The 11,240-nt window shown below is 55.3% G+C and overlaps 1 protein-coding gene across 48 annotated transcripts in view; it reads left to right on the top strand.

The window, feature by feature from the left end:
- Nucleotides 1-9,807, top strand: part of ADGRG1 (adhesion G protein-coupled receptor G1) — a 44,949-nt gene extending 35,142 nt beyond the window's left edge. For 26 of the 48 annotated variants that reach the window (XM_055364375.2, XM_055364372.2, XM_063700244.1 and 23 more), the window contains 9 exons: nt 185-316; nt 662-778; nt 1,011-1,056; nt 1,299-1,402; nt 2,157-2,275; nt 4,170-4,456; nt 5,545-5,653; nt 6,474-6,742; nt 8,231-9,807. In XM_055364375.2, coding sequence (XP_055220350.2) covers nt 185-316; nt 662-778; nt 1,011-1,056; nt 1,299-1,402; nt 2,157-2,275; nt 4,170-4,456; nt 5,545-5,653; nt 6,474-6,742; nt 8,231-8,361 — 1,314 coding nt within the window. In that variant the 3' untranslated portion in view covers nt 8,362-9,807. The remainder of the gene's footprint in view (nt 1-184; nt 317-661; nt 779-1,010; nt 1,057-1,298; nt 1,403-2,156; nt 2,276-4,169; nt 4,457-5,544; nt 5,654-6,473; nt 6,743-8,230) is intronic. The other 22 variants (XM_055364394.2, XM_055364395.2, XM_055364393.2 and 19 more) reach the window with 1 other exon arrangement.
- The last annotated feature ends 1,433 nt before the right edge of the window (nt 9,808-11,240 follow it).

Below are 11,240 nucleotides of genomic sequence, written 5' to 3' on the forward strand. Positions count from 1 at the left end.
GCCAGAGCTGGTAGCAAGGAAGGGAGGGATGAGGAGGGCTGTCATGAGTCAGGCTTGACTTCCTGAAGAAATGGGCTTAGAAGTGGCAGCGTCCAGGAACAGATGGGTGTGTGTGTGTGTGCTGGGGTGGGGGGCACGGATCTGGGGGTCCGCATTTGGCTGAGCCCTAAAGGGACCTCTGCAGGAGGAGCAGAGCGAGATCTTGGAGTACTCGGTGCTGCTGCCTCGAACGCTCTTCCAGAGGACGAAAGGCCGGAGAGGGGAGGCTGAGAAGAGACTCCTCCTGGTGGACTTCAGCAGCCAAGCCCTGTTCCAGGTATGGGGTCCTCACCCTCATGCCTCCCAGGAGAAAGCAGTTTTTTTCTGACAGAGGTGGAAAGAAGGCATGCAGATGAGCTCCTTCCTCTGGGAGTCAAAGCCTTTCCTTGTAAAGTTACAAATTGCACTGCAATGTGCAAATCTCCCTGTGAGAGGGCTAAGCAATGTTCTTCTTACTATAGTGTAAATGACTACATGGGCAAAAGTGGTTCCAGAGGGAGACGCAGCATCTCAAGGCAGTGTGCTGGGAGAGGGTTATCTAGAGAGGGTAAGGGGCTTCTGGGCCCTTCTTCTCAGTCCTGAACTCCCTCCCTACTCTCTTCCTCCAACCCCATGTATCTAGGACAAGAATTCCAGCCAAGTCCTGGGTGAGAAGGTCTTGGGGATTGTGGTACAGAACACCAGAGTAGCCAACCTCACGGAGCCCGTGGTGCTCACCTTCCAGCACCAGCTACAGCCGGTGAGTGGGGGCCAGCCATCAAGAGGACAAGCGCTCCTCGGCCATGTCGCCCTTTCTTCTCCCTCCCTCCAGACTCATTTGTCTTTATAATGAAACAATTGCCTGATCGAGCAGTCAGGTCCAAATGGGGCGGGTGGTGGCTTGACTGTGTTCTAGACTTCCTCTGCCTGGCCTGTAAAGTTGGCGGTTGGGGGGCTGTCACAGAAACCACTCTCCTTTCTTGTCCCTACAGAAGAATGTGACTCTGCAATGTGTGTTCTGGGTTGAAGACCCCACATGTGAGTATGCAGGGGTCTCTGGGCTGGACAAGTATCTGGAAGAGAAATGGAGTCCTGGGGGGTGGGGGAGGTGGGGTTAATCACCGAGGGCTTCCTGGAGAAAGGAGGACTTTGAAGAGAGAGCGATGGCAGTCTACGAGTAGGCCGGGTGGAAGAATGACACAGTCGTGCTTTTGGGGGTGGACACAGTGGGGTCCTGGAGGACTGGACTTGATTGGAGCCCCGTGCTGTCCCCTCCTCAGTGAGCAGCCCGGGGCATTGGAGCAGTGCTGGGTGTGAGACCGTCAGGAGAGAAACCCAAACATCCTGCTTCTGCAACCACTTGACCTACTTTGCAGTGCTGATGGTGAGGGTCCCCGCTCCCACCTCGCAGCCACACCCCAGGCCGTGTGCTGTTCTGTGCAAGCGCTTTTCATATATTAAGTCATTTATTCCTCATAACAGCTCTCCAAGGTAGCTTCTATTGTTGTCCCATTTTATAGATGAGGAAGTGGAGGCTCAGAGAGGTTAAGCAATTTACCCGTGGCCACACAGCTAGTCAGCGAAAGAGCTGGTTCGTAGAGCCCCTGCTCTTTATTCCCAAATTTTGGGGTGTACAAAAATGCAGATTCCTGGCCCTCACCTAGGGTTCTGATTTGGCAGTGCTGGGGCCAAGAGTGTTTCTAATGAGGCCCCTGAGGTGGCCTCCAGTGCCCCCAAGACCTCAGAATTCATGCTCCCAGGACTGTAGGATTCTGCCTGTGGGTATCCACCTGGGGCTTGAACACCCCTGGGTGTGGGAATCTCATTCCCTCACAGGAAACCTATTCCCATGTTAAATGTTATAGAAGAATAATCAATGCCAGGACAGAATAGGGGTTCTGTTATGAAGGGTTCTTGGCCTCTGTGGGTCAGGAAGCCGCTTGAGAATGTGGTCAAATCTAAAGATGCCCCCACTCCAGAAAAATGCACTCATGGGACCACATTCTGCTCAGTTGGGAGAGGGGGTTCTTAGGCTTCCGAGGCCCACCAGGGACCCCAGGTTAGCCCCTCACGCAGGGCAAGCCTCCAGGTTGTGTGGGGGACACAGAGGCCAGCTCTCTCCTGTCTCCTGGGGCCAGGTCTCCTCGGTGGAGGTGGACGCCGTGCACAAGCACTACCTGAGCCTCCTCTCCTACGTGGGCTGTGTTGTCTCTGCCCTGGCCTGCGTTGTCACCATTGCCGCCTACCTCTGCTCCAGGTGAGGACTGAAAGGGGTGGGACAGGGGAGGGGACCCTCCATTGCACACACCTCCACCAGGGTGCCGCACACATCTCCGGTCATGGCCTGCCCGCATGACCTGGAACTGTGTGTGTGGTTAGGGGAGCTGTTCGGGGTAAGCTGACCCTTGGGGGCCACGTCTCCTCCTCAGATCAGTGGTGTTTGGATAACATAGTATTTACAAATTTTAGCTGTCAACATTTTATTTATTTATTTTAATTTTTATTTTATTATTATTTTTTTTTGAGACAGATCCTTGCCTCTGTCGCCCAGGCTGGAGTGTAGTAGCATGATCTCGGCTCACTGCAACCTCTGCCTCCCGGGTTCAAGTGATTCTTGTGCCTCAGCCTCCTGAGTAGTTGGGACTACTGGCACCTGCCACCACACCCGGCTAATCTGTATATTTTTAGTAGAGACGGGGTTTCACCATGTTGCTCAGGCTGGTCTCGAACTCCTGACCCCAAGTGATCCACCCACCTCAGCCCCCCGAAGTGCTCAGATTACAGGCATGAGTCACTGTGCCAGGCTAATTGTCAACATTTAAAATTGAGACAGTCCACCTAAGAATCTGTTTCTTTCCTAGAGTAAGACAGGAAAGCAAAATAAAAAATTTAAAAAAGGAAAGAATCTTCATTTCTGCCTTTGAATAAGCAGATTTGTGAGAGCACTGGGTGAACAGAATAATATCACAGCGGTAATGATCATACTTAACGTGTGTCAAACTTCCCATGTGCCATGCGCTGTTCTAAGTGTTTTACATGTGTGAACTCAATTCATCCTCACAACAACCCTATGAAGGAACACTCAGAGAGGGTAAGTGACTTGCTTGAGGTCACACAGCAAGGAAGTGGCAGAGGTCAGATTGTCAGTGCTTGGCTTGGCCTAAATTGGGGCCCACTTGCCCTCAGTGCTGAACCCATTTGGGTAGAGGAGAGGCACCCTCAGTTCTCACTGTCCCCAGCCACGAGGAAGGAGAGGAAAGTGAAGCTGTATTTATGCGTGCGCACAAGCACGTGTGTGCCTATATGACTGTCATGTGTGTGCACAGCTGCGTACCTGGGGAGCTAAGTAGGTGATGGTGATGGGGAAGGACAGCTGGGTGATGAGATGGGCTCAGCGGAAGGCTGGGGGTGGAGGCAGAAGTCCTCAACACCCAGTTGCTCACAAACATGCCCAAGGACACAGCACAGGAACTCTTAGGAACTGAGCACCTTATCTGTGTCAGATGCTTTGTGTCAGTGTAACTCTCACCCCAACCCTATGAGGGTACCATCCTCCCACTTCACAGATGGGCAAACCGAGAGTCTCAAGGGGAGGGGACCAGCTGAAGATGGTGCCATGAGTTAGGGGCAGGGCAGGGTGGGACTCCAGGATGGTGACACTGGGGCCTGCATGTTCTGCTGCACCCTCTAGGGCCATGTAGAATCCTGGAGTGGGGGTGGGGTGGGGTGTGCACACATTGACTTGCAAACCTCAGACAGACCGATGCATGCAGCCCACACTCAGACTCACAGTCGTGCAGACAGATGGGAAGACACAGAATGTGGATGGCATGGATTCTCCAACATGGTGAAAATGCCAAAGTGTTTCTGCTCTGACTTTGAGAATATCTGGTTTATTACTGTGGTTGTCTTCCTCGCTCTGCCTGGCTGAGGCTTCTGTTAAACGTGCACGTGGTGCCTGAGTCTGTGGGTGCTGGGCACACAGTAGGTGCACAGGGGGATGTGGGGAACAGTTTGGCTGCAGCCACAGGAATAGGATAGGGGCCATGTATGACTGCATGTGTGTGTCGGGGTGGGGGGCAGTCTGGGAAGGCTTCCTGGAGGAGATGTGGGCACACTCCCCTCTCTACCTTCCCACACTGGCCCACCAGGGTGCCCCTGCCGTGCAGGAGGAAACCTCGGGACTACACCATCAAGGTGCACATGAACCTGCTGCTGGCCGTCTTCCTGCTGGACACGAGCTTCCTGCTCAGCGAGCCGGTGGCCCTGACAGGCTCTGAGGCTGGCTGCCGAGCCAGTGCCATCTTCCTGCACTTCTCCCTGCTCGCCTGCCTTTCCTGGATGGGCCTCGAGGGGTACAACCTCTACCGACTTGTGGTGGAGGTCTTTGGCACCTATGTCCCTGGCTACCTGCTCAAGCTGAGCGCCATGGGCTGGGGTAAGTGGCTGGGGAGGGGGGGTGCCTCAGACCTGCCTCTCCCACTTGGCTCTGGCAAAACCCAGGCACCTGGTTCTGCCTCTCCACCTATCTCTCTGACTTCCCTCCTGGCCTCCTTCACTCATCCTCAGGTGTCCTTCACCTTGGCTGAATCAAGGTCCCCTTTAGGAAGAAGCAGTGAGCCCTGTCCCCAAGAAACACTTCCAAATTCTCCACATCACTCACTCCATTGCAAAGGGGATTTACAAGCAGGGCCACTGTGTGTGAATGTGCAGGTTGTGCACTGCTCAAAGGCACCCAGTTCAGAGATCAGAGGGGCTGAAATCCAGTCCCGCTCCAGTCATTTAATTCACTCAGGCTGGCAGTGGCCCTGCCTCAGGATCCCCCTGGACCTTGGGTAACAGATTCCCTGTGGCTTGGCATTTTGTTCTTGGCCAATGACTGTTCAATTCACCTGTGGCCAGCCCTCTTATGTCAGACCTACAGCCCAGGGGCTCATGATGCCACAAGTCTGTTTGGACATTGCACAGACCCCTCAACCTCCGCATGCCCCTGACTCCAGCTTGCTGCTCTTCGCGGGTTTGTCATTGGGCCCCTTCTTTGTCCATTCCCCCATTTGCATGAAATTCCTTTGGAGGTGTCTCTGTGTCAGGACTTTGTGTTTGGAGGTGGGCAGCCCCCTCTAGGGAACTTCTAATCTCCACCGAACGGGCGAGGTCAAGGCCCAGTGCAGACGTCCCCTGATGGCAGAACTCTTGCTGTCCCTCCTAAACTGTCTGCCCCTCCCATCTCCCCTGTGACATCCAGCCCTGCAGCAGAGACCCACAGGCCTTTCTCCCAGGGGCCCCCAGGGTGACGAAGGGCAGGGCTAAGGTTGGAGGAGATGGCTTCCCCTTATAGGAAACCCATACTGGAATGGGGAAGGAGAGGGTCCAAACTTGGGGGAACTTCCCCACCAGATGGGGCTGGGTGGGCTTCAGGAGCCCAAACTTCAGAGGGGCCCTTGCCCTCCAGACTCCCTGAGGCCAGCAGGGAATGGGCAGGCCTCAGAGAGTGGGAAGTAGAGCAACATGCATTGCCACCCTCAGGCTTCCCCATCTTTCTGGTGACGCTGGTGGCCCTGGTGGATGTGGACAACTATGGCCCCATCATCTTGGCTGTGCATAGGACTCCAGAGGGCGTCATCTACCCTTCCATGTGAGTGGCTGTGTGCGATGGGGGCAAGAAGGTGGGTCTCTGGGCACAGAGGCCAGAGTGCAGCCCGGGCCCAGGTCATGCTGGCCAGGGGACACCTGGGTTCCAGTCTCCTCGAGGAATTGGCCTGGCAGTGGCTGAAGCACTGGTCTAAGAGTCATGGAGGGTGAGAAAAGGCCTGGATCTACCACTCACTCACCAGGTGACCTTGCACAGGCCCCGGCCCTTCTCTGAGCCTCGGTTTCCTCATGCATGAATGGGGGTATGGGTTGGAGCAGATGAGCCTCACCACATTCCTCAGCAGCACCTCTCTGTCTCCCCATGCAGATGGGAAGACAGAGGCTCAGGGAGGGGAGAGATCCGCTCTTGGCCACGCTGAGGGCTGGTGTGCTGTTCGAAGGCAGAGGATGAGTGGGGTTGAAGTCCAGTCCTTCTTCACTCACCTGATTCACCCAGGCTGGCAGTGGCCCTGCCTGTGGATCCCCTGAACCCAAACCGGAAGCCAGGGTTCCTGAGCTCCAGCCTGGGAAGGAATCCTTCCCATTGGCTCAGTGGTTTTGAAATTTTCAGCTCTTTATGTTGTGACCCAGTGATTTCTGCCTCACTTTTGTACTATCTATATTATTACTTACTTAACATTTTCCTTTAAACAATCTGACTTGTTAACTCCAGTGTATTTTTAAAATTACATCAACACTGTAAATAGAAAACAAGCACACTTGCTGTAAACAGTGGATAATCCTGAAAACAAACATGACAACCACAGCCCAGGAAATGCTGCCCGTGCTGGCCACACACTGAGCCCTCCTGCCTTTGCCCGCAGGTGCTGGATCCGGGACTCCCTGGTCAGCTACATCACCAATCTGGGCCTCTTCAGCCTGGTGTTTCTGTTCAACATGGCCATGCTAGCCACCATGGTGGTGCAGATCCTGCGGCTGCGCCCCCACACCCAAAAGTGGTCACATGTGCTGACACTGCTGGGCCTCAGCCTGGTCCTTGGCCTGCCCTGGGCCTTGATCTTCTTCTCCTTTGCTTCTGGCACCTTCCAGCTTGTCGTTCTCTACCTTTTCAGCATCATCACCTCCTTCCAAGGTAAGGAGAAGACCCGTCCCTTGGCCCAGGCAGGCTGTCTACACATGGAGCAAGGGCAGGGAAGAGATCACCCAGGGAACCTGAAGACTTCCCTTCTCTGGGCCTCAGTCATCCCATTCATAAAATGGGGACATCCAGGCCACAGTCAACAAGTCTTGATTGAGCACCTACTATGTGCAGGCCCTGTGTTAAGCCACAGGGCTATGGCTGAGCTGGTTGGGTGTGGGCCTTGTTCTTGTGGAACTCAGCTCTACTGGGGAAGACTGAGCATGAGCAGGCAAGCGTGTAGCCATCAAAGGTGGTCCCAGATAGTAGGGACATCGTCGTGAGCATTTGCTGCACAGGGCCTCGGCTGGGGTGGGGGACACCCTAAGAAGGGTGGCCAGGGAGGCCTCTCTGGATATGAGACGTGTGAAGACAAGAGAAGGATCCCCCCATGGAGAGACGGGGGGGGGGCCTCCCTACTCCAGGTGTGGTCCACAGATCAGCAGCAGCAGTGTTGTTAGGAGCTTTTTGGAAACGCAGCCTCTGGGCCACCTGGGCCCTGCCACATCAGAATCTGCATTTTCACAAATGCCCAAGGGGTCACGTGCACATGATAGGATCAGGAGCCCTGGTCTAGGGGAAGGAAGCTCCAGGCAGAGGGAGAGGCAAGAGCAAAGATCCTGAGGTTGGAACCGGTTGTGTGTAGGAAGGACAGTGAGGGAGAGCGTGGCCAGATGGCGGCGGGTCGGGGCGGAGGGGTGGGATCGCAGGGCAGGGTCATGACAGCTCTGGCTTGATGCCAACAGGGTCCCTTTCTGTGCATGTACCTGTGTGTGTACATTCAGATGCACACACAGGCATGCACACCCCTCTGTTCCTGGCCGTGCAGAATGGAAGGGGGTTGTATGGCCAGGCCCAGGGGCTCTCATGCGGTTCAAGGCCAGCCTCCCATACAGGGTCACCCTAGAATGGGAGCTGGGAGTTGGTGGTGGGGAGATGTTACCAAATTTCGGTTATTTAACATTCAAGCCTTCATTCCTGCCTGTGAGATGAGGGGACTCAGGATTGTAAGTGAGGCCCATACATTCACACAGACATTTACTAAGCTGTGGATACATCATAGTGCTATTAATTTGAGGGGTGCAAAATCTCACAGTGCTTAAGTGGGTGGACTTCAGAGCCTGTTCACCACTGTTTGAGCCCTGGCTCAGCCACGTCCCCTTACCTGAGCCTCCTGGGCCTCAGTTTCCTTGTTTACAAAAGAGAATAGTAATGAATAGGACGGGCCTAGGAAGCTTGTGACAGTGAGAGGCCACACGGGGACCTAGCACAGTGCCCGGCTCATAGGAGGTGCTCGCTGGGTCTCATGGGTGCCCGACAGCACGTCCTTGGCAAACACTGTGGAGAGGTGGGGCAGACCCGAGTCACAGTGACTGGGGAGGGAGGAGGAGGGATGGGGTGGGGCTCCCCCACCTGCTGACCCCGTGCCCTCACTGCCCGCAGGCTTCCTCATCTTCATCTGGTACTGGTCTATGCGGCTGCAGGCCCGGGGTGGCCCCTCCCCTCTGAAGAGCAACTCAGACAGCGCCAGGCTCCCCATCAGCTCGGGCAGCACCTCATCCAGCCGCATCTAGGCCTCCAGCCCACCTGCCCATGTGATGAAGCAGAGATGCGGCCTCGTCGCACACTGCCTGTGGCCCCCAAGCCAGGCCCAGCCCCAGGCCAGTCAGCCGCAGACTTTGGAAGGCCCAACAACCATGGAGAGATGGGCCGTTGCCATGGTGGACGGACTCCCGGGCTGGGCTTTTGAATTGGCCTTGGGGACTACTTGGCTCTCACTCAGCTCCCACGGGACTCAGAAGCATGCCGCCATGCTGCCTAGGGTACTGTCCCCACATCTGTCCCAACCCAGGTGGAGGCCTGGTCTCTCCTTACAACCCCTGGGCCCAGCCCTCATTGCTGGGGGCCAGGCCTTGGATCTTGAGGGTCTGGCACATCCTTAATCCTGTGCCCCTGCCTGGGACAGAAATGTGGCTCCAGTTGCTCTGTCTCTCATGGTCACCCTGAGGGCACTCTGCATCCTCTGTCATTTTAACCTCAGGTGGCACCCAGGGCAAATGGGGCCCAGGGCAGACCTTCAGGGCCAGAGCCCTGGCGGAGGAGAGGCCCTTTGCCAGGAGCACAGCAGCAGCTCGCCTACCTCTGAGCCCAGGCCCCCTCCCTCCCTCAGCCCCCCAGCCCTCCCTCCATCTTCCCTGGGGTTCTCCTCCTCTCCCAGGGCCTCCTTGCTCCTTCGTTCACAGCTTGGGGTCCCCGATTCCAATGCTGTTTTTTGGGGAGTGGTTTCCAGGAGCTGCCTGGTGTCTGCTGTAAATGTTTGTCTACTGCACAAGCCTTGGCCTGCCCCTGACCCAGGCTCGGTACCGATGCCTGGGCTGGGCTAGGTCCCTCTGTCCATCTGGGCCTTTGTATGAGCTGCATTGCCCTTGCTCACCCTGACCAAGCACACGCCTCAGAGGGGCCCTCAGCCTCTCCTGAAGCCCTCTTGTGGCAAGAACTGTGGACCATGCCAGTCCCGTCTGGTTTCCATCCCACCACTCCAAGGACTGAGACTGACCTCCTCTGGTGACACTGGCCTAGAGCCTGACACTCTCCTAAGAGGTTCTCTTCAAGCCCCCAAATAGCTCCAGGTGCCCTCGGCCACCCATCATGGTTAATTCTGTCCAACAAACACACACGGGTAGATTGCTGGCCTGTTCTAGGTGGTAGGGACACAGATGACCGACCTGGTCACTCCTCCTGCCAACATTCAGTCTGGTATGTGAGGCATGCGTGAAGCAAGAGCTTCTGGAGCTACAGGGACAGGGAGCCATCATTCCTGGCTGGGAATCCTGGAAGACTTCCTGCAGGAGTCAGCGTTCAATCTTGACCTTGAAGATGGGAAGGATGTTCTTTTTACATACCAATTCTTTTGTCTTTTGATATTAAAAAGAAGTACATGTTCATTGTAGAGAATTTGGAAACTGTAGAAGAGAATCAAGAAGAAAAATAAAAATCAGCTGTTGTTATCACCTAGCAAACTGGTGTAAGCATTTTGGGTCATTTCCTTCTGAGCTTTTTCCTGTGCTTCTATTGAAAGAGTCACTGATATTGATACAAATACCTTGGGGCCAATCAGGAAACATGAAAGAGAGAAGAGGGCTGTGTGTGAAGAAAAAAAAAATCGACTGCTGGAAACCTCATCAACCAGGGCACAGGGGAAGATAAATGGCAACTTGGTGTCTGTGCTGGGGAGGCAATGGGGAGTGGTGGGGCCTGTGGCGAACTGGAGACTCCCAACCCCATGCTGAGAGCGTGGCTGCTCATCAGCTCCAGCTGGTCACTACCTTGCAGGGATGAGGGCCCATGTAGCCAGACCACCTGCCTTTTATGAGAAATGGGAAATCCAGACTGTGGTTTGAAATCCCCTGATTTTAAAATTTTGGCGAATCCAAAACATTATCTGGCCAAAGAGATTACAGTCAAAAGCTGCCTGGTCCTGGGATTTATGCAACCAGTTTACTGATCACTCTGCAGCAGGTGGGCTGCAAGAATTAAATCACTGGACTTCTCTCCCATCCCTGCCTTTAACCTTGTTCCACCAAATCAATCTCTCCTCCCCCTCCTAAGGCCCAGGTGAGGCAGATCACGCAGGTTCCCATCTTCCCTGTGATGAGGGCAGTCGCAACGGATCATTGCTACTGTGTTCAGGTAAGAGGTCCCAGTGCAGCCAAAGTCCTCCCCAAGGCCCACAGTCCACTCTCTCCCTTCTGCAGGCTCCTCCCTCCTCCCCTGGCCACTCTAGGGGGATGCCCAGCAGGGGAAGAGGCTCAGAGTCCTGGATTGGACAAGGTGGGTGTGAGGCAGCTGAGTCTAGACTGGCAGTGCCCTCTGAGGGGCGTGAATGTGGGATCTTGGGACCTACAGGGACCAAGAACCCCTGTGCCCTGCTGCTCTCCCAGCCCTCCCTCCACTCCCTCCACTCCCTCCACTGACCTCTGTCCCCACCTTTCTGCAGGTGGGGGGGCTCCTCTTATGCCCTCAGCTCCAAAGGACAGAGGCCAAACCTTCCCAAGCCTCCCCTACCCCAGTGTCCGGATTGGGCAGCCCAGGGGGATCAGAGCCAGCTTCCCTCCTTACAGGCTTCTAGGTCTCCATGAGGGGGTCTCTCAGAGCCCCATGGCTGGGCTAGGTCCTGGGATGGGGGTTGAGGCAACTCCCCCCATCTTCCAGAAGGGGGGGAAAATGACCCAGCCCCGTTCCTCCGCAATTCTCCTGCTTCTCAAACATTTGGTTTCTGCATCTGAGGCTGGCTCAGGTAGTGGGGAGGGGTCTTGGGTTGGGTCTCACCTTCTCAGGTAGGCCCTGGACAGGGCACCAACAGCTCCGTGCTGATCCTTTTACCCTGATGGTTCTTATCATGCACTTTCCCAGGCTGTGGGGCTTTGGACAGTGGGATCGCCCTTTCTGCCAG

Source organism: Gorilla gorilla, chromosome 18 (genome assembly GCF_029281585.2).
Source record: "Gorilla gorilla gorilla isolate KB3781 chromosome 18, NHGRI_mGorGor1-v2.1_pri, whole genome shotgun sequence".
NCBI classification, from domain to species: Eukaryota; Metazoa; Chordata; class Mammalia; order Primates; family Hominidae; genus Gorilla; species Gorilla gorilla.